Here is a 20361-nt window from a genome sequence, read left to right as displayed (position 1 = left end):
TTTTTAGCCTTCTGGGCAAGATGCCTGTTTTCTGTCTCTTTCCTGGTTACACAATGTTTTATCTCTCTTTTAAAGGGGTGGGCATGTGGAGCAAGTCGGCCTTGTACTTTGATTTGTAGAAGGTGGCTGCCTAAGAGAACGTAAGGAGAAATAAAATGAGTATAAGAAGAAGAAATGGGGATATCTGGAAAAAGGTATCCCACCTGTCTTACTCAGGCAGTACTCACTGCTACCTTACTACCTACCTAATGTGCATGTGTATCACTTGTATAACACAGATAACTTACTAGTAAAAGAAGGTAATGAATAAAATGTCAAGATTGAAAATATAGTATATCTTTAGGTTAGGTAGAAAATGTATTAATAAGGATACATTTTAAACAAGTAGGTTGTTATTTTTATAGTACTTTTATTAAAATAGATATGTACAACACTAAAAATCTAATACAAACTATTTTTTTTAAATGGAAAGGCCGAAAAATAGAAAAGAAAGAAAAATTACGATAAAGAAAAAGAAATATGTAAAAGATTTCTCGCTTCATAGTAATACAACTTGTAACTGTACCTTATAAGTAACTATGATTTGTAGTAACATATGTTCTCTTAAAATGCAACATATGATCTTTTCTTGCTTTTAGCAGAGCTGTTTTTAGTTTGCTATTTCTTCCCTGGAAGTCCAAACAAATGGGTTACTTTTTGTGTAAAATAAATCATAGTAATTTTTAAACTAATACTGAATTGGAAAGTTTTCTGTTTCTGTTGTACTAGAGAATTGCTTTTCTGCTAAATATTTTTCTTTTAGCAAACAAATTAGCAAAGGAATGATCAAAGTCTTCTGAATCATAGTGTCCTAAAGGTATCCCAGATGAGCTAATCTAAAGTTGTCTCTTATGCAGGGTTTAGAATTCAAAGACAGTTAAATGTTGCATCTTCTAGAAACACCGACTTGGGAGGAACAGTTGGGTAGATGATTGAGAATAGCTAAGAATTGCATTTTTTAAAATGGCCTGGATTGTCTTCACAGTAGTAAGTGTTTTGCATTTTAATGGAAAACTTCACGATTGCTTTTGAAAAACAAACAACATTTCTTCAACTGGATGACTATGTTTTGAAGATATTAACTTTTGGATCACTCCTTGGCAAAGTAATGTTTGGATGACTTGCTGTTTATACACATGTCTTGAAGGCCTAGTGCATGAACCCAGATGAAAATGCAACTTTTCAACACAACTGGATTGAAAAAGTGTAGTTAAGGTATATAAGATCATTCTGTTAGTTTCTCCCATCACATATCAAAATGAAGCCATCTAGTAGAAGGAATTATAATATATGGGCCCCAGTGAGAATAGGTGCATGCTTTGTGTCAAATTGAATAAGAAAAAATATAGCAGATTTGCTCATGATGTATGTATATAAGTAAATGTCTTGATGCATACTTGGGCAAGTACAGTATATATTATGGGAACTGTGATATGAGCAAAGCTCTTTGCTCCACGTATGCTTAGAAAGAAATTATATCTGAGCTCTGTGTTAAAAAAAAATTCCTGAACAATTTGTATATTGCTATTTTAAACTATTAGAACCTGGATGTGGAAGGACATTTTTTTAAACAAAGATCTGAATAATCTGAATATCAATCATATTACTTCCCTATCATTATTAATTTCAAAAAATTAAGTGGAGATATATTTTAAGACATCTCATTTCGTATTGAAAATTTTAATTCTTACTGTTGCTCAAGACAAGCACCTCAAAGGGAAGAATACTGTTGGTCCCAGAACAATTAAAAAAGAACTGAACCTACATTCAGTCTAATTCAAATACTCTCTGCTGTGTACAAAAACTGCTGGTTCTGCAGGAATGCATTTAGTCAAAATCTAATTTGTATTATATCTTCAGGTGGGACGAATCCACTGAGAAATACATAAAATATTGTCTTTACTTTTTCATGGAGAAAATAATTACTTGGTGCAAAGTATGTATACATAAGGTATCCTGGAGTTAGGTAAATGGATAGTTTATTTATTCCTCTCAGCTGGTTGGTTAATAGTAGATGAAACAACCCTCCAGTGAATTGCCATTACGCACACCTGCTTGTATGTGAATAATCTTTATCAGTTGTATCCCTACTGTTTTGTGAATCTGGGGAGTTTGAGCTATGTGGTAATGACTGTGGGGCATTTTAGTTTGAGTGTGGTTCTTTGTGAAATTGTTGACTGGTTGGATTAGGTAATTGGATCGCAATTAGCATAGGTAATTGATGTGATTTTAATCTTATTTTGGCCCGTGGTAATCTTGGCCTGATACAGATCTGGATTTTAGATCAGAGAATATTTGAAGGCAGGATGGGCAGCATTATAGTAATTCCAAAGGACCTCGCCCTAATATCAAGAACTCTATGCAAAAGATTAGCAGCATGAGCAAACAGGAAACATGTTTTACTTCAAGCTTGGAATAGAATAATTTTACTGAAAAATTCTGCTGGAAAATACTGCATTGGCTCTATTTCAAGAGAATACAATTTGAAATTGTTCAACTTTGTTCCATCTGAATTAACTCAAAAATTTTTGAATGTTCCAGCTTTGGAAAATAAGGGGAACATGGGACAACACTTTTCCGTATTTTTTTTTTCACTCCAGGCCATAAGAGTTAGTAATCTTCTGTGGGGATTATAGTTTTTTAAGTAAAATAATAATAAAAGTAATCCCTTTACTTGTTATTTCTATTGCTCAGATCGCAGGTAGCAATTAGTATAGATTACCATCTCATCTGCTAAGTTCTTTCCTGGACTTCTCTAGAGCTCTAAATTACACAAATAATATCATAACATGACAATAGCAGCAAAAGTATACTAATATTCCAATTTTGTACACCAGAAAAGCTTTGCAATTGCATTGTGATACTCAACATCAAGATGGTTAAAAAAAATTCACATGCACACTAAAACTCAGCAGAGCAATCCAAATGGTCCTAATAGTAGTCTTTACATTTGCAACTCAGAAGAATTGGTGGCTGTTTGATTAGTTGTAGCAATCCAGACCTGTCTCTAGTAGCAGAGCAATGGCTCTCTTCAGTTCTAAACCATGAGTTTAACTACCGTAATTAGTATTTTGCCTCAGCAAAATACTAATTATGGTCTACTTTTTATCTTCTCCAGGCTAATGGAAGTAGGGACATCATGAGCCCATCTATTGCTGTATTGGGTAAGTTGTTATAAACTAGCCCAATCAAAAGCCACAATATAAATGCCCAATTAGTACTATCACAACATTCCCAAAAGTGCCACTGAAAGTAGCTGAAATTTGTTTTGAATACAAGTTGGACATCATTTCACGCCAAAGCAAAACAAAACAAAATTTCAATCTTAGAACACTAAGAACAGCTATTTTGAAACATGTTTTGTTTCCATTATAAGAAATGATGCAGACCTCTCTCCTTTTTTTAACAGAAAGCTGCCTTTGCTTAAATTATATTTGAAGGGGAAGAGAGGATATTGGGTTTCCGTGACTGATAGGTCTGTTTTCAAACTAGAGTGATCCTAGCAATTAGGGCATCCATTTCCAGGATCTGGAGGGCTGAAAAGATTGGGCAATTGGTGTGGAATGATTATTTACCAATTCTGCAAAGGTCTATGTCTTAATGTCACCAGTGCCTCATTCTGACTGGTTCACAATGGTTTCTAAGTTGCACTAGCCAACCTTGCTTAACAGTTTGTGATCAATAATTTTTTTATGCATTGTTTCTCCAAATTTTGAATTGGTTTAAGCAATTTAAATGGATGTTGTGAAAAAGGTAAATCTGTGTACTTTAATATTGCCCTGTGAAATTCTGGTTCACCATATTCAGGAAGGGATATCTTTACTCTTATACTGTAAATACGTGTTCCCTTTGAACAACATTTCCTTTCCTATCTGCCTAGAATTTGACATAGATATGCTGGAATTTATTGCTACAGATGTCATCACATTAGATAAACAAAGCTGCAGGCATTTAAGATCAGGAGATAAAATACTAAAGCTGAACAATTCCTGTGGATTTTAGAAGGCTTTCTCTCTTCAGAAAAGTTTCCTCATAAAGCTCTAATCTAGTCTTCCTGTAAATTTCATTGTGTTCTTCTGGAAAATATGCTGGGTATGTTGCTTCTGTGCAAGACTAAAACAGAACTAAATTGCCTGCTACAATTTTACACTAGAATCCCAATATATCAGATAGAATTATTTGTAGCTTTGCTTGGATCTGAGTAGACTGTTTCTAAATTTGATTTTGTTTGTTTGTTTATAATATTTATAGAGCCACCCATTTTCTGTTGAACTGTGGGTGGCTCCAATCAACTGAATCTCCTGACTGATAGGTGGCCCTTTTTGTTGAATATCACTAGGAAGTATAAATGGTCATCTCACTGCTGTCATAAGAAATAAAATGCATTTTGCATATATGGTTTAAAGTCTGCAGGTGTAGATGGAAGATAGGGTTGGAAGGGACCTTGGAAGTCTTCTAATCCAATCCCCTATTCAAGCACTAGAAGTGATATGCTCAAGGACTATAATAGCAGTCTTCCAATACTTGAGGGATGTCACAAAGAAGAGGAGGGGTAGACCTACTCTCTAAAGCACCTGAGGAGAGGAAAATAAATAACAGGTGGAAGATAATTAAAGAAAGATCCAACTTAGAAGTAAAGAGAAATGTTATGACAATGAGAAGAGGAATACTTTGCCTGCGGAACTTGTTGGTGCTCCATCACTAGAGGCTTTCATGAAGAAACTGGACAGCCGTTTGTCCGGAATAAGGGCTCCTGCTTCAGCAGAGGGTTGGCCTAGAAGACCTCCAGAGTCCCTTTCAACCAGTGGTGGGTTTCAAAAATTGTTGGAACCTACTCTGTGGGTGTGGCCTCCTTTGTGGGAGTGGCTTGCCACCCATGTGACCGAATGGGAGTGGCTTGCCGCCCATTTGACCGGATATGAAATTATGAATTAGTACTTAGGTCGGTCCAAGTAGCTATTCAGAAACTCTGGCATTGAAGTATCCAAGTCTTAAAGCTGTCAAGTTACAAGATCCTTGCCAGTGGTGGGTTTCAAAAAAAATTGGAACCTCTTCTGTAGGTGTGGCCTGCTTTCCGGGTCCACTGGTGGAACCACTTCTAACCGGTTCGGTAGATTTGATGAACAGGTTCTACCGAATAGGTGCGAACTGGTAGGAACCCACCTCTGCCTTCAACCCTATTATTATATGTTCTATATACTCCTGCAGGCTTTAAACCATAGGTGAGCACCTTATAGGCCACACATGGCTATTAGCTGCTAGTGTATGGTTTGCAGAGCCTCAAAAGAGAGAAAGAAAAAAAATTAAAAAAGAAAAGTGATTTTCAACCTTCTCTTTGCTTTGGCTCCATCTTCTGCCAGCAGTAAAAGGCCTTCCATACGGTAATATGGCCCTCAACTCATATAAATTTTCCCACACTGGCTTTAAACAAACAAGTAATTAATACAATTCATTAATGCAAATTGTACATTATGATTAGATGCATCATTATCCTTTAAAATAAAAGTGGATTTCACTTGCATGATAAAAGTTTCTCTACTTTCCAAGCTTGTGATGTATAAAGATTGAGTGCAACGTGAACAATCACTATAACGTTTGTCACAGTTTTGACTTCCATAGATTTCTTCTTCAAAAGTTGGCAGTCCATAGTGAACTATTGTGATTGCTTATAAAACTCCCTTGTTTTGCTTCCTCGAAGCTATCTGACTCTAAATTACCTTAATTTTACATGCACACTTTTTTTAAAATATGGATCACTGCTCTCCAGCTATAAGAATTGGAGTTGGAGGAAGCTTTTCTTTCTAGGGGTCATCACAGTGGATCAGTTATCAAAATAATGGATTGCTTCCTGTTTTTGCTGGCTGATCTGATCAGGGCCTGAAGTTTATTGGAAACTTCAAGTTACATAATGAGCATGGAATCCAAGTCATGCATTCTTTTTAGTTGAGGGTGATTACATTAACTGTTTTGCATACATCCCCAAATAATTCAAAGCAAGTTATTCTTCAAAAAGCAAACAAGCTCCGAGATAATTTCTTCCTCAGGCATGGAAGTGACCCTCAACCACTGGCGGGTCTGTTACCACCATTGTGTGAGCCAGCAAACTAAGTTCTCTAAATTGTCTGCAATTTGTGACAATGTAAGGTGTGGTTTTGCCAGTTCTGTGTTTCCGGACATCTATCTTTAAACCAATAGTTGCAGTTATGGAGGTTCTGGAACGCAGTGGGTCACAAGGTTAGAACACTGGGCTGACGATTGGCAAGTTTGCATTCAAAAGCCACTGCTGCCCCGCATGGCAGACTGAGCTCCTGTCAGACATTCCATCTCCTGCCAACCCAGCAGTTTGAAAGTGGGTGACCACGAGTAGCCAAATGGATACAACATTGGTGTACAACTTCATGGGGGCACAAAAGGATACCCCAACTCGGTGTTCCCCAGGCAACAGTAATGACACCAGCAAATCCTTTCCTATGGAAACACTTTGATGCTTCTGACATGGAAATATTGTAAAATAGGGGTTCTATCCATTTCCTAAGAGACAGTTTGACTGATAAAAATGTGCAGTCGAACCGAGCAAGATGTCAGTGTGATACCATAGTATATAAAATTATGGTAGAGAGGCAGGCAGATATCGCAAATGGCCAGTTCACTTCTTCAACACACTGTCAAATGTAATTTGGTTGGATAGTTTTCATATATCTTCTGATGAGCTTATGAAAAAGTAATTCTGACCTGGGAAACAATTATATAAATGATGGTTTGGGGGAGTTACGTTTGGGCAATAACTCAGCTATAGCTATGTATACAACTATTATGGGTAGAATTCTAGAAATATATTATTTATGCAATCATAAAATAGATTGTTGTGGTTTCAGTGTACATGCTTTATTGTTATAGTTTCCAGATAATGTGTAACAAGCTTTATATATAATGAGATGAACATTAATAAATATTTGCTAACAAAAATATAAAGATGTAGGAAATCCTATCCCAAAGGTGCTTTTTCCAAAATGCATCTGGACTTTCTTGGGGGGTTTTCCCCCGCATTTGAAGATGTTTTGCTTCTCATCAAACTTGGAAGAGAAACAAAACATTTTCAAAGGAAAAAAACCAGAAAGTCCTGTTGCCTTTTGGAAAAAGCACATTGGGATAACCATGACCTGGATGATTGAAAACCTCCATAGACCATAGTAAGTCCTGATTCATGTATGTAGCCAAACTTTTAATATATATTAATAATAGATTAAAAAATTAAAATTTGATACCAAGATGATCCAGAAAGTTTTAATGATTAACATCTCTAGAAGTAAAACAATAATGTGTTTAATAGTGAATTTTCAGTATAATGTCAATGTAAAAAGGGATGTGGTGGCTCAGCAGCTAAGATGCTAAGTTTGTCAATCAGAAAAGTCGGCAGTTCGGTGGTTCAAATCCCTAGTGCTGTGTATTGGAGTGAGCTTCCATTACTTGTCCCAGCTTCTGCCAACCTAGCTGTTCGAAAGCATGTAAAAATGAAAGTGTAAAAAATAGGAACCACCCTTGGTGGGAAGGTAACAGCATTCCGTGCACTTTCGGCATTTAGTCATGCCGGCCACATAACCATGGAGATGTCTTCAGACAGCACTAGCTCTTTGGCTTTGAAACAAAGATCAGCACTGCCCCATAGAGTTGGGAACAACTAGCACATAGGTGTGAGGGAAACCTTTACCTTTACTTTAATGATGATGCTGGAGATTCTAGCAAACACCAAAACATAAATATGATAGAATGCAGTAATGAACAATTTCACTTTGGGCATATTTGAAGCATCCTTAAAATGCTGTGAAAAGTTTCAGTGGTAATCCAGATTTATGTATGTTTGCAGAATGCTAGTTATAGTTATAAATAAATAATATGTATTAAAATGTATATCTTATAAAAATAATTTACTTTAAAATTATTATTTATATCTAGATAAGATATAAAATTTTAATTTTCAATTTTATGGTTTTCAATACACTAAAGCATAAATAGCTTGCTCACAAGTTTAAAAATACCTCTCCATTTTCTTTTTTTCAAGCCATTTCTAGTCTTATAAGTAACTGGCATTGAAAGAAATCTTTTGTTACCTGATGTTTTTCTTCATCTGTCTTTTGTTTTGTTGTTGAGCTGTTATTTAGAGTTAGTTTTACATACATGATTCTAAAATCCAGTGCAAATATTTGGAAAAAGTAAGCCAATAATAAATATATGTGAAAAACACTGAACTAAAATATAATACGATAAGTCTACCCAAGGTTTTCCCTGTGTTTTCTTTAATAGAATCTGGATTTATTTTTCACCAATAAACATACCAATGGCATGCCAGTCCTGCCATATATTATGGTGTCTCACAGAACAGAATCTCAAAGAATATAATGACATGAAACTGCCATGTAATACATATATATATAATGCCTTTCCTTCACCCAGAACCAACACAGTGTATGTTGGATGGTTTACAGAGCTCTTCAGATATAATTCTCTTTCTTTATGCTAATAGAAGAAATCCTTTCAAAAACATTTCTTGCCTAAACTATGATATGACATGGCTTACAGACATTTTACTCCCGCCCACCCACCCATAAGAGCCGATGCCTGAAAACTGAATTACTGGAGTAGTGTATCTACTGGTTGTTAATATCTCAAAGCCTCCTGCCAACCTCAAGAATGAAGCCTGGAAAATAATTTTAAAATGTCCTTGAAACCTTGATAGCATGATTGATATGATAAAAAATATTAACTTAAGAAGCCAAAGGATCAAACTGTCAATATTCTTTAATATATGTTACATGAATATGTCCCCCCTCTCAAAATTGGGTCATTGAACAGAGTCAAAATAAGGTGCTTGAATAGGGTCATTCTTTCTAAAGTGGTGGTTGAAATCTATGTCTTGAAGAGGCAAAGTTTGATTCAAGTCAAATATGGTTCCCAGTGACTTCAGGATTCTTCCTGACAGTAGTCTTGACAACACTAGGAAATAGATTACTTTCTTTCCATTTCTAGTCTAGTTAACCTACAACAATGGTACTTCCTAATGGTTTCCATTGAAATACTAATGAGATTCAACTCTGTTTAGTTTTTAAGATCAGCCAAGTTTAGTTAGATGTTGGAGCACAAATACTAAAACAAACTTGCATGGAAATTCAGAAATGGCATTGATCTTCAGGGAATGTTTACTTTTGTTTGCTGAATTTTAAGGCAATGGCAACTATTAGCATACTAAATTTAATAATGCGTGCATCCTGCAGTTTAACTTTGTTTAAAATTTCTGAATCCCAAATGCTCCACATTTGTCAATTAATGATAACATAAAGGAAGTACAATAAACTGTTCCCAGTAAGTGATACATTTCACAGTTTAAAACATTCAACCTCCAGTCCAGTTTGTTGGAAGATAAATGCTCAGTTTGTTCTATACATTTAACTTTGGTGGAAATATTCAAGAAATACTCAAAAGAACAGAAATCTGAATTCCTGTCAGAAATTCCTCCTGATTAAATCATTGGAAACTCCTGAGGCCATTTTGACCCTAATCTTAGATTTCTGTTAAAAAAAAAGTTTTATTATTATACATGACAGGGTCATATATCACCTGAATGATTGTCTTCAAAGCATTATCATTACACAATAACAATAGTTCCAGGATTATTCTTACCGTATTTTCAGAGGGATTCCAATTATGTACAAATTGACATATTGCCTGTTGAATGATATTCCAAATGAGTATAACTTTTGTCACTAACAAATATTCAGATAGGAATCTCAAACTAATTTAGCATCAGTTGGTGATACAGAGAGGTTGGACTAAGTTGGATCAGTCTTTTATTTCAAATATGTTAGGAAACTGAAATCTCTCAGGGAGTTGGGCAGTTCAAATATGAGAAAAACAAAGAAATAAATTTAGGCAAAGTAAATTTCTATAATGTCTGGATTCTCAAAAGAAAATCCTCAGCCACTATTCTAAAGGTTTTTTTAAAAATGCTAGAATTTGGAGATATAATTCAACATACTATCTTTGGTATTGCCTATCAGCTTTCCCCTTAAGAGGACAGGCAAGATAAGAATGATTTACTGTGCAATATCTTAAAATTATAAAGATTTCTTAAAAAAAATGTCCTGAGATTAGATTTAGTTCACGAAGGGACATGGATTTCCACATTGATAAAAGTCATAGCTTGAATATGCAAATAAACACTATTACCACAATATTTCATGTAGCTTTAGGTATCAAGGGTCCGAGTTCTGGGTCTTAACCAAATTAAGGGGTTTGAAATTAAGTACATATGAATCTTACCAGCTTTTTCCAATATGTTCAATTTATTCCTCTATCATTAAGGTCTGAATTCTTTTTTAAAAAAACTTACATCATCAGTCCCATAAGTTGCCTTAAAATTCTTGAGATGAAAGATATATGTACACCATAAAATATTCTAAGTGTTGAAGCCAAGAAAACATGGAGCAGATTTCTTCACATTTGACTTAAACTTTATGATTTAAAGTTTCCTATTGCTGATCTACTAGGAGAAAAATCACCTTGGAGAATGGGGAAGGAAACTAGATTATAATGGGTAACTCTCTGGCATAAATCACATTTTTCCTAAGGAACCATTGACAGGGTCATGATTTTGTAACCATCATTTCCCTAATCAATAACAATATTTATGGTCTAGACCAGGGGTGTCAAACTCACGTCTTCACGGCGGTGTCACGTGACGTATTGGGACTTTTTCCCCCTTCACTAAACTGGGCGTGGGTATGGTCAGTGTGTGATGTATCCAGCCCAGGAGACATGTTTGGAGACCACAGTCCTATTTTGATTTCTACTTTTTCACAACAATTTGAACATAGGTACGTGTCCTTAGATACCAGCCATAATTTTGGGTTTAATTCCAAGAGAAAGCGTATAAGAGATAAATTAAACCGGTCTATAATTAGAACAGTGGAAACACTAAATATAACAAAAAGTGCTGGTTAATTTTCATGAAATAATGTGTGGATTTATAAAGCATAAAATCTAACCCAAGACATCAGTTGAGCATCCTGTGCACAATCTTCCTTAGAGAAACCTATGTAATTTGGCTCTTAATTATGTCAGATGAGGTATCCTCGCACAGCCTTGGCCCTCTCAGAAAGTAGAACAATAATGGAAGTGGTCCTATTTTTGATTTCTTTCTAAATAATTTGGAAGTTTTTGCCTATCAGTGGAATTGGCAGGTAACCTAGCAACATTTCCTTTATGTTCCCATTTTGAGCTATAAGTCCTTAATGGAAAGCTTATGGGTTTACTAATGAAATATTGAAAATACTACTTTAAAAAAAAAATTAGGCTTCTTCTGTAAATGAGCAATTAAAGGACCAGAACTTGAGATCTGAGTTATTAGGTCAGAGACAGGAAAGAAATTGTTCAATAGAATAGACATGCCCTTATTTCTGCAGACATATCTGTATGTTTGTGCATATCAGAATGACTGCTCCATAATCTGTACAGATGCAAAAGAAGACAGCATAAACAGACTTTTGCAGTAAAGCTTTTTTCAAAAAAAATATTAGATGTTACATTGGAATGTGTATATATAGGGCTGTACTGCATTTTAATAAGAGAACAGAATGATTTGTACACATTTCATTTTTCTCTGAAGACTAGCAAATTCTTTTTAAAGAATGGTCCCCCCCCCCAATAATTTTTTGATCCATTGAATCTAAAGAGTGGAGCATACTCAAAATTAGATCCTTTGTTATCGACCAGTGTGGGGCCAGAGGTTGATTACCTTTGTTCACTTCTACTAAGATAAAAATCCTACTGAATTCAGTGGTGTTTTCTCCCAATTAAGGATACAGTTGTAAGGATCGAGTTCATCGGATTCATACTCTATACATCAGCTCATTTTAGAGGAATTATGCTGGGTAGAAAAGGGAGAACTGCTCCAATAGTCCATATTGTGTATTACATGTAAAATTCTCTCTCCCATGCCTTGTTCAAGTCTTTTTGTTTTCTTTTTCTGCCTTTTTAGATTCTCCGCAGCATCCTGCTCTTCCCTACGATAGAACGCATGGCACAAACCCCAAATGGCAAGCTCCTGACTCCCCTGTTCTGCTGGCTCCGTTATATTCTCTACATCCCTATATTTTTGTTCACCCTTTTACCAGAAAGAGTCAAAAGGTTTTTTGCCCATTTTGCACTGTTTCGGCAGAAACGGATTCATGAAACTCTAGTGATGACATCTGTGGACATGCTTAACATGGATTGTATTGGTGAGTAGGACCTGCACATGAGACTTACTGTCTCTTCTAAATTATCTTATCTAACGTGTTTTTTTTTAATTAATCAGTCCTCATGTTATGTTTATGTTTAATGTTTATTAACATTTATAGGCCGCCCTTTTCCCTGAGGGGACTCAGGGCGGCTTACATAAAAATGGGGGAAGGGGGGATACAAAATAAAAGGCAGCTATCATTTTTTTTTTAAAAAAAATGTATTCAGTAATAATTTGGGGGAAATATTTTTAAAGGTTTGAATGGTAATGACAAGTTTGGCTCTTCGGTTTCTAACAATATTGCATAAGTCAAAGTAAAAATGCCTTTACCCCTCAACAATCAAAAATGGATAGGTGAAAAAAAGTTGTTTGTTTATTTATTTATACCATCAATTACCAAAGCATTTTGGTTGTTTATAATATATGAAATGATCTGCAGTGTTTGGAACTTGTACGGTTGTCGCATCCTGGGATATGCTGTCTATCTGTCTGTCTATCATCTATATCTATCTATCATTGTTTATCTATCTATCAATCAATCATTATCTATTTATCTATCATCTATATTTATCGTCTATCTATCTGTCTGTCTGTCTGTCTAGCTAGCTAGCTATTTATATCTATATCTATCTAGCGTGTTTTCCCAAAAATAAGACAGAGTCTTACTTTCTTTTGACCCCCAAAATATTGATTGGGTCTTATTATCGGGAGGTATTGTTTTGGGTTGCCGAGTGGCTGCTCTCTTCAAGCGGGTGCACAAAGAGCCAGGTACAGCCTCAGGGGCAAACGGCTGTGTTGCGCTGTCGCAGCAGCGCAACATACCAGCCATGAGGTAACCACGCTTACGAGCAGTCACCCGGCAACCCCCCTTTCCAGCCAGGCAGAGCACCACTCACGGATCCAGTGATATCCCAAAGGCGCTAAGTCACGTGGTACGCTGCCCTCGACCCCAGTTCCCATGGCTTGACGCATTCTGGGTACTCTTAGATCAGTGCATGGCGCTCTGCCCAGCTCGAAAGGGAGGTTGTGCAAGCACTTTTTCCGTCCCCAGCTGGTGTGCCTCCCAATCTCACCATGCCCTGGCCCAGCTCTCCCTGAAGGGTGGCACTCCGAGCATAACCTATTCTTCCGCTTCCAAACTCCAGAGATCCGCAGCTGAGTCTTTAACCACTGAGCCATCATGTCCTCCTCAATCATAGTGGGCATCTATTGATGACAGTGAACATGTATTCTCCTAGTGCCAGTTTAACACCTTAACTACATTGGCTCTTTGATTTTATTTACTGATCTGAATGTCAAGGTTCCAGCTGATGAACCCAACCAAGCCAGCAAAACTGAGATGATCCAATCTCATAATGCCAAACTTTATTGAGTACATCATTTCAGCACTATATGAATGCAAAATCAACTCTACCTAATTCCCACTGTTTTTACATAGTTAAAGAATGGGTTTTTCCCTCCACCCCCATTAGTGCTGGTCACATTATCCAATTAGATGTCCAAGTATTGTTTGGAAAACTGTGCCCCAGGTTTTGGGGGATACTTCTCAAGGAATCTCCTGACTAACAGGACCTCCTTCATATTCTGAGCTTTCACCCACTATGCTTCTGACATTGGGTAATCCCTTCATTGTACTGCAACTGCTCTGGGAGTACACTCTATGGTTGTGGGCTAGCTGAGGTAGAGCGTACTCCGAGAGCATACAACCATAGAGCATATTCATAGAGTGGCAACTTCCAGAAGACTCAGCATCCTACCTCCATGCTTTGGAAGCTGCAGAAAAAGCCATGCAGCGGCGGCATAGATACCCTGGTTCTGCAGGGAGAGTTAGGCAAGGGCATCGTGAGGCTGGGAGGTGCACGAGGGGGGGGCAGAAAAGCCCCTCGTGCAACCCCCCTCTCCAGCCATGCAGAGCCCCATTCACTGACCTAGGGCATTCTGAAGATGCCAAGCCACAGGAGCCGGAGAACGGTGAACAGGCGCTCACGCAGCTTGGTGATACCACTAGGTCAGTGAATGCCACTGTGCCTGACTGGAAAGGGGGGTTGCTGGGTGGCTGCTCATGAGCATGATCACCTCATGGCTGTTGTGTAGTGCTGCTGCAACAGCGCAACACAGCCGTTTGACCCTGAGGCTGTGCCCGGCTCTTCGGGAGCCCGCTCACAAGAGAGCAACCGCCCGGCAAACCCCCTCTCCAGTTGGGCACAGCACCGCTCACCAACCTAGCGGTATCCTGAAGGCGCCAATCAACGTGAGCCTTTGGTTCCCCCACCCCGTTCCTGTGGCTTGGCGCCTTCGGGATACCGAAGGTCAGTGAGTGGCGCTCTGCCTGGCTGGAGTGGGGGTTGTCCAGGGGGCTTATTTTAGGGGGAGGGCTTACATTTTTGCCCACCCAAAAAATGTGGCATGGCCTTATTATCAGGACATGTTGTATTTTGGGGAAAACACGGTATTGTCTGTCTGTCTGTCTGTCTGTCTGTCTATCTATCTACCTACCTACCTACCTACCTACCTACCTACCTACCTACCTATCTATCTATCTATCTATCTATCTATCTGCTATGGGCTATATTGGAAGGTTATTCTCCAACAGTTCTCTGTGCTTATTACTTATTGTTATATTGCTGCCGAGGCTCCCTGTCCTTATAGGAGAAGTTAAGAGGGAGTAACGGCTAGGTTTAGGTAAAAGTTGAATGGCATTCCCGAAAAGCATCTCTTTCTCAATTCTGCTGATAAAAAATCTCTTCTGAATCAGAGTCTTCCATCATTGACAGGAAATTAATCAGAAGTGCAACTCAGAACATATTTACAAAAGCAAACAAACATCTCCAAACACAGTTTTTAGATGTATTTCATGTTTCCTTAACAGTGCTTGTTGTCCCATTCTGTTTTAAAATCTTAAACCTTTTTGCCCCCTTTTTATAACTTTAGAGCCATTCCTCCAAATGCTGCTCTATTTCAGAGGTGCACTTCTTGAAAATATATGGTGCTGTTCCCATTATTTTGAAGTGGAAAGATATGATAATTGAGTGGTAAACTTTAAAATAATGCTTAACTGAATCTGTCTCCTTCAAAAGAAAAGACCAGAAAAGAATTGGGAAATCCCATTCCCACACATTGTATGATGCAACTACGACTATTTTGCACCTTTGACGAAAAATAGCAGATGGAAATTTATCAAGGAGAGATCTAACCTTGTACTAGGGAAAAGTTTCCTGTCAGTGAAAACAGTTAAATACTGGAAGGGCTTCCCTCCAAAAATTGTAGGTGTTTTATCACTGGAAGTTTTAAAGAAGTGATTGGGCACTTTGTCCAGAATGGTGAAGTGTCTCCTGCTTGAGCAGGGAGTTAGATTAGAAGATCTCTCCCAACTCTGTTATTCTGCTACTCATCTCAGTGCTTTCTGAAGAACTCTTCAAAGAATTCTTTACAAATAGGTTCTTTAGCCAAATAGAAATCTCCAACATTGTAGTGAATGATATATCTAATTGTAGGGGACGCGGTGGCTCAGTGGCTAAGATGCTGAGCTCATTGATTAGAAAGGTCAGCAGTTTGGTGATTCGAATCCCTAGTGCTGCATAATGGAGTGAGCTCCCATTACTTGTCCCAGCTTCTGCCAACCTAGCAGTTCGAAACCATGTAAAAATGCAAGTAGAAAAATAGGAACCACCTTTGACGGGAAGATAACAGTTTTCGGTGCGCCTTTCGGTGTTTAGTCATGCTGGCCACATGACCACAGAGACGTCTTTGGCTTTGAAACGGAGATGAGCCCCTCATCGGGAATGACTAGCACATATGACTAGCATGAGGGGAACCTTTACTTTACCTATATCTAATTGTATGTATCAGTTTAGTCAACTACAGAATAGAGATTCTGGGCAGCAAGGTCTGCATGGATAAAACCTGCGATGGACAAGAAATATTGAGAACATAATGGAGGCAAACAGGTTTGTTCCATGTCATTTTTACAGATGAAAGAGTGGGAGGCTTTCCATCTTACATTCCATACCTCATTTCTTTGGACAATATGGTATCATTTTTGTAAGGATTATAATTTTGAAACTTCACATGGTGGGACTCTCGTGTTTGTTCTTTCACAGCTAAATGGACCTTTGCCAGACTCTTGTCTGGAAGGAAGCACAGAAAACATTGATCATGCGATGATCAGAGAAAGAGCTCTTGGGGATTTGATCCTCTGACAACTTCCCCCTTTTTATGTAATTAAACCCTTTTGGGAATGACTGGTTTTATTTGGCTGGACTTTACTAGCAACCTTTAAATAAAATTAAATATTCGTTGATTTCAATGAGTCGCCTTCCTTGGAAATGAATCATTGTGGTTGGGTGAGTTGAAAGGAAATGCCCACAAACATTAAGGCTGTGAGAGTAAAGGGGTTTTATATAGTAACAAACTCCTAGGCTTCCTGTATAGGTAAGTAATCTAGGAAGTGGCATGTCCTGTACCATCTGCTTCAGATTAGCAGTAACTGACAATATCTTGGTCAGCAATCGTGGCTATTTTAACTTGGCTTTACCAATCTGTGAGTGTGCAGTGAAATATAATTGGAACAAACATTATATCCATTTGCCCTTCAATAACCCATTAGGTATGGTTCAGAAATGTTCAGTAAATGAATTTATTCCTCCTCTCCAGGAGGTTTGTATTAACTAACTCATTAAAAGTGTATGTTTGTGTCTGTGTGAGTGTGTATGTGTTACCTTTGGCAATAGTTTCTGTCTCATTGCTGTAATTGCAATAAAATCCATGATGAGAAGAGAAGGTAAACGTTTCCTTTAAAATGATGTGTTTCCTAGCACAAGCTAACCTGCCAGGGATTCGTTACCACGTCCGGACCTTACTCACAACAATATGTTTTCTCTCCTCTAAAAAGGAAATGAGATTTAGAAAACCTAATTATAACAAGACTAAGTGCCCAGCCCGCCTTCCATCAAACTCAAAAAGTAAAACACCATTTAGAAGAAGTGTGGCCTCAAGCAAAGTCTTGGTTATGTTGTTGTTAATGGGAGAATTTCAGCAGAATAAAACATAAGCTTCAAAGTACATAGGAAGTTTCAGCAATCAGGAAAGAAAGCATGGTGGTCACCGATATACCATTCAGTATTTAGCTAAAAGTCCTGAAAATGGTATGGTGTGGACATAAATAGAGGACTAAATATTAATAAAAAAATCAGGTAAATACTAAAAAGTAAACTGTCTCAGTAACAACATAGCTTCTTACCAGTAGAATTTTCTTATGATTTTATTTTTTTTGCCTAGTAAATTTCTTTATTCAAATATTACATTCACTGTGGGAAAGAATCAAGAGTATAACAAGACATGAGGATGTTAGAGTTATTTAGACTTATATATCGTTTCACGTTGCTTTACAGCCCTCTCTTAAGTGATTTACAGAGTCAACATATTGCCCCCAACAATCTGGGTCCTCATTTTACCAATCTGAAAAAGGATGAAAGGATGAGTCAACCTTGAGTCGGTCAGGATTGAACTCCTGGCAGTCAGTAGATTCTGCCTGCAATTCTGCCTTCTAACCACTGCGCTATCATGACTCTTAGACGTAGAAAGCAGCAATAAAGCATCTTTCTTTATAAAAGATAATTCTTAAACATCTGACTTACATAGTCTTAGTTTTGTTTTTTGCCTATTAAGAACTTCAACAACAACAACAACAACAATAATACTTTTACCACTCTTCAAAGACCAGTATTTTGATGTATAAACAAAAGGGAAAAGAAAAATATCATTTTTCTTACTGTAGCTCTAATTTTCACTTTCAAATACCACGTTAATTCTTTTCTGCATAATATTTCTTATGCGTAAAAGATTTGCAAACTCAGGTCCTTTCTGCTATGCTTCCTGTAATGTATTAAGTATAGTTCTGGGATAGATAACCAGCTTTCCTCCAACCATAATTTGCTGAAAAAATTGTATCTTACCACTATTTGGAAGCACAAAAATCATTTAAAAAGAGCATCACCCTAAAATAGATTTAATATAGGTAAAAGCAGAAGAAAAACCTCTTTGAATTACCCTCCATCCCAGGATAAAAATGGAAAATACCATAGGCCTGCCACAGACCTATCCCGTTTATTTTTATTTGATTTGATTTTTATCCCACCTTTATTATTTTTAGAAGTAATTCAAGATGGCGAACATATCTCATCTTCCACTTCCTCCTTTTATTTCCCCCACCAAAACCACCCTTGTGAGGTGGGGCTGAAAGAGAGAGGGACTGGTGCAATGTCACTAGGCTATTTTCATGCCTAAGATGGGGAATGCTCAGTCTCCTGACTTCTAGGCTGGTGCTTTAACCACTAGACTAAACTGGCCTAGTGATAACCTAGTGGGCATCCCTCCTGCTTATTTTGGCCCACACCTCTTCCCAGGGATATGATTCCCCTATTGCTAAGATACTGCCAAAGATCTACCCAATTGAAATGGAAAATTATCTCAGCAGATATCAGGATTTTACAATGACATATCCCAGGGGTGTAGAACTCAACGCCTGGGGGCCGGATCCGGCCTGTGGGATGCTTAGATCTGGCTCGCACGGCTGCCCTGTAAACAACAAAATGGAGCTCCGTTTTTGCTGCCAGAGGGTTGCAGGAGGCTGTCACTGCTGAAAACTGAACTCAGGAGCCCTTTTTCACTGGCAGCGCTTGGGCCACTAGAGGTGCCGCTGACACAGTGGTGGGACTCAGCCAGTTCGCACCTATTCGGGAGAACCGGTTGGTAACTTTCTAAGCAGTTTGGAGAACCGGTTGTTGAAAGAAATCTCCTTTTGTTTTTTCCCCACTTTGCAGGGCTAATCCTGTAAGGAAGGCAGGAAGGAAACATTCTAGTGTTGTTTCTAGCTTAATCTTTATTGCCCTGCTTACAGAAACTGCCTCTCCGGTTAACCCTTATTACATTGTAACAGCTAAGGCGAAGCGCCCATCGACCTGAGTGACATTGAGTTGGCCACACCCACCCAGTCACAAGACCATCAAGCCACGCCTACACAGCTGGTCATTAGGGCAGAGGACTGGTTGTTAAATTATTTGAATCCCACCACTGCGCTGACATGAGTGACATCAAGCTGGTCACGCCCACCTGGCCCCCAAAGTCAAATACAATCCTGATGCAGCCCTCAGTGAAACCAAGTTTGACACCCCTGACATACGCTGTTCTTAACAGTAACAGCACAACCCTTAAGGTCCTCACAAGGTAGCTAGTTAGATAAATGAAAAGGAAACACGAGAAGACGAAATAGGTAGCTTCCTCAGAATAATTTTACACTTTCACCCATTTTGTTACATTTTATTAATACCTAAAGGTTCCCCCCTTTTGAAAAATAAAGATGTTTAACCACCGTTCGAGCAAAAACCATTATATTAACCAAAAGGAAAAGGGAGTGAAAAATGCTTTCTTTATAGCTTATATTATGAATGCAATGGGGAGGGGGCTTTGGTTTTTTTTTTTTACTTTTAACAACTTACTGCCTGAAAAATATTTTCCATTGAGCATGTAAGTAGCTGATTTAAGGTGAGGGCAGACGGGTCTGTATCTATAGCGCACAGGATTTATTATCCACTAGCTTGACTGGCAAACTTCCTCCGTTTGTTTCTGTAAAATTTCCACAAAAGTACAGACATTACATAATGGGCAAACACTGCAAGCCTTTTTGAGAGAGGCAGGCTTCTGGGTCAAAGGTCAACGTCTGGATGACAGCAAAGATACAGATAAGCACAGTGAGCCCCCGAGCCCCCTCCTTACATGCAGTCCTTCCTTGCAATCTTAAATCTGTGGCTTCTCTGGAGGAATTTCCTTGGGTTTTTTTGTTTTTGTTTTAAATCTGTTTACTGACCAGAAGAGTACTAAAGATGGTTTATTTTACAATATTCGGCAGCGATGGAAGAGATTTTTTTTAAAAAGTCCTTATCTTGGGAAAACACTGTTTGAAATTGTTATTAAAAGTGAAATGGAAAACTTTTCTTCCCATTTTATATCAAAATGAGCACAACTGGGTACAAACCCTATTTAATAGTTGG

At 37.9% G+C, this 20361-nt stretch overlaps 1 protein-coding gene across 6 annotated transcripts in view; it reads left to right on the top strand.

Moving 5' to 3' along the window:
• LDAH (lipid droplet associated hydrolase) overlaps positions 1-20361 on the top strand; it is a 99155-nt gene that overhangs the window by 52943 nt on the left and 25851 nt on the right. For all 6 annotated transcript variants that reach the window (XR_004255032.1, XM_032214256.1, XM_032214252.1 and 3 more), the window contains one exon: positions 12071-12311. Coding sequence is in view for 5 of the 6 variants with exons in the window: in XM_032214256.1 (XP_032070147.1) it covers positions 12071-12311 (241 nt within the window). In the remaining variant the exon portion in view is untranslated. The remainder of the gene's footprint in view (positions 1-12070; positions 12312-20361) is intronic.

This window comes from Thamnophis elegans, chromosome 3 (assembly GCF_009769535.1).
Source record: "Thamnophis elegans isolate rThaEle1 chromosome 3, rThaEle1.pri, whole genome shotgun sequence".
NCBI lineage: Eukaryota > Metazoa > Chordata > Lepidosauria > Squamata > Colubridae > Thamnophis > Thamnophis elegans.
This window is presented reverse-complemented; position numbering and strand designations above follow the sequence as displayed.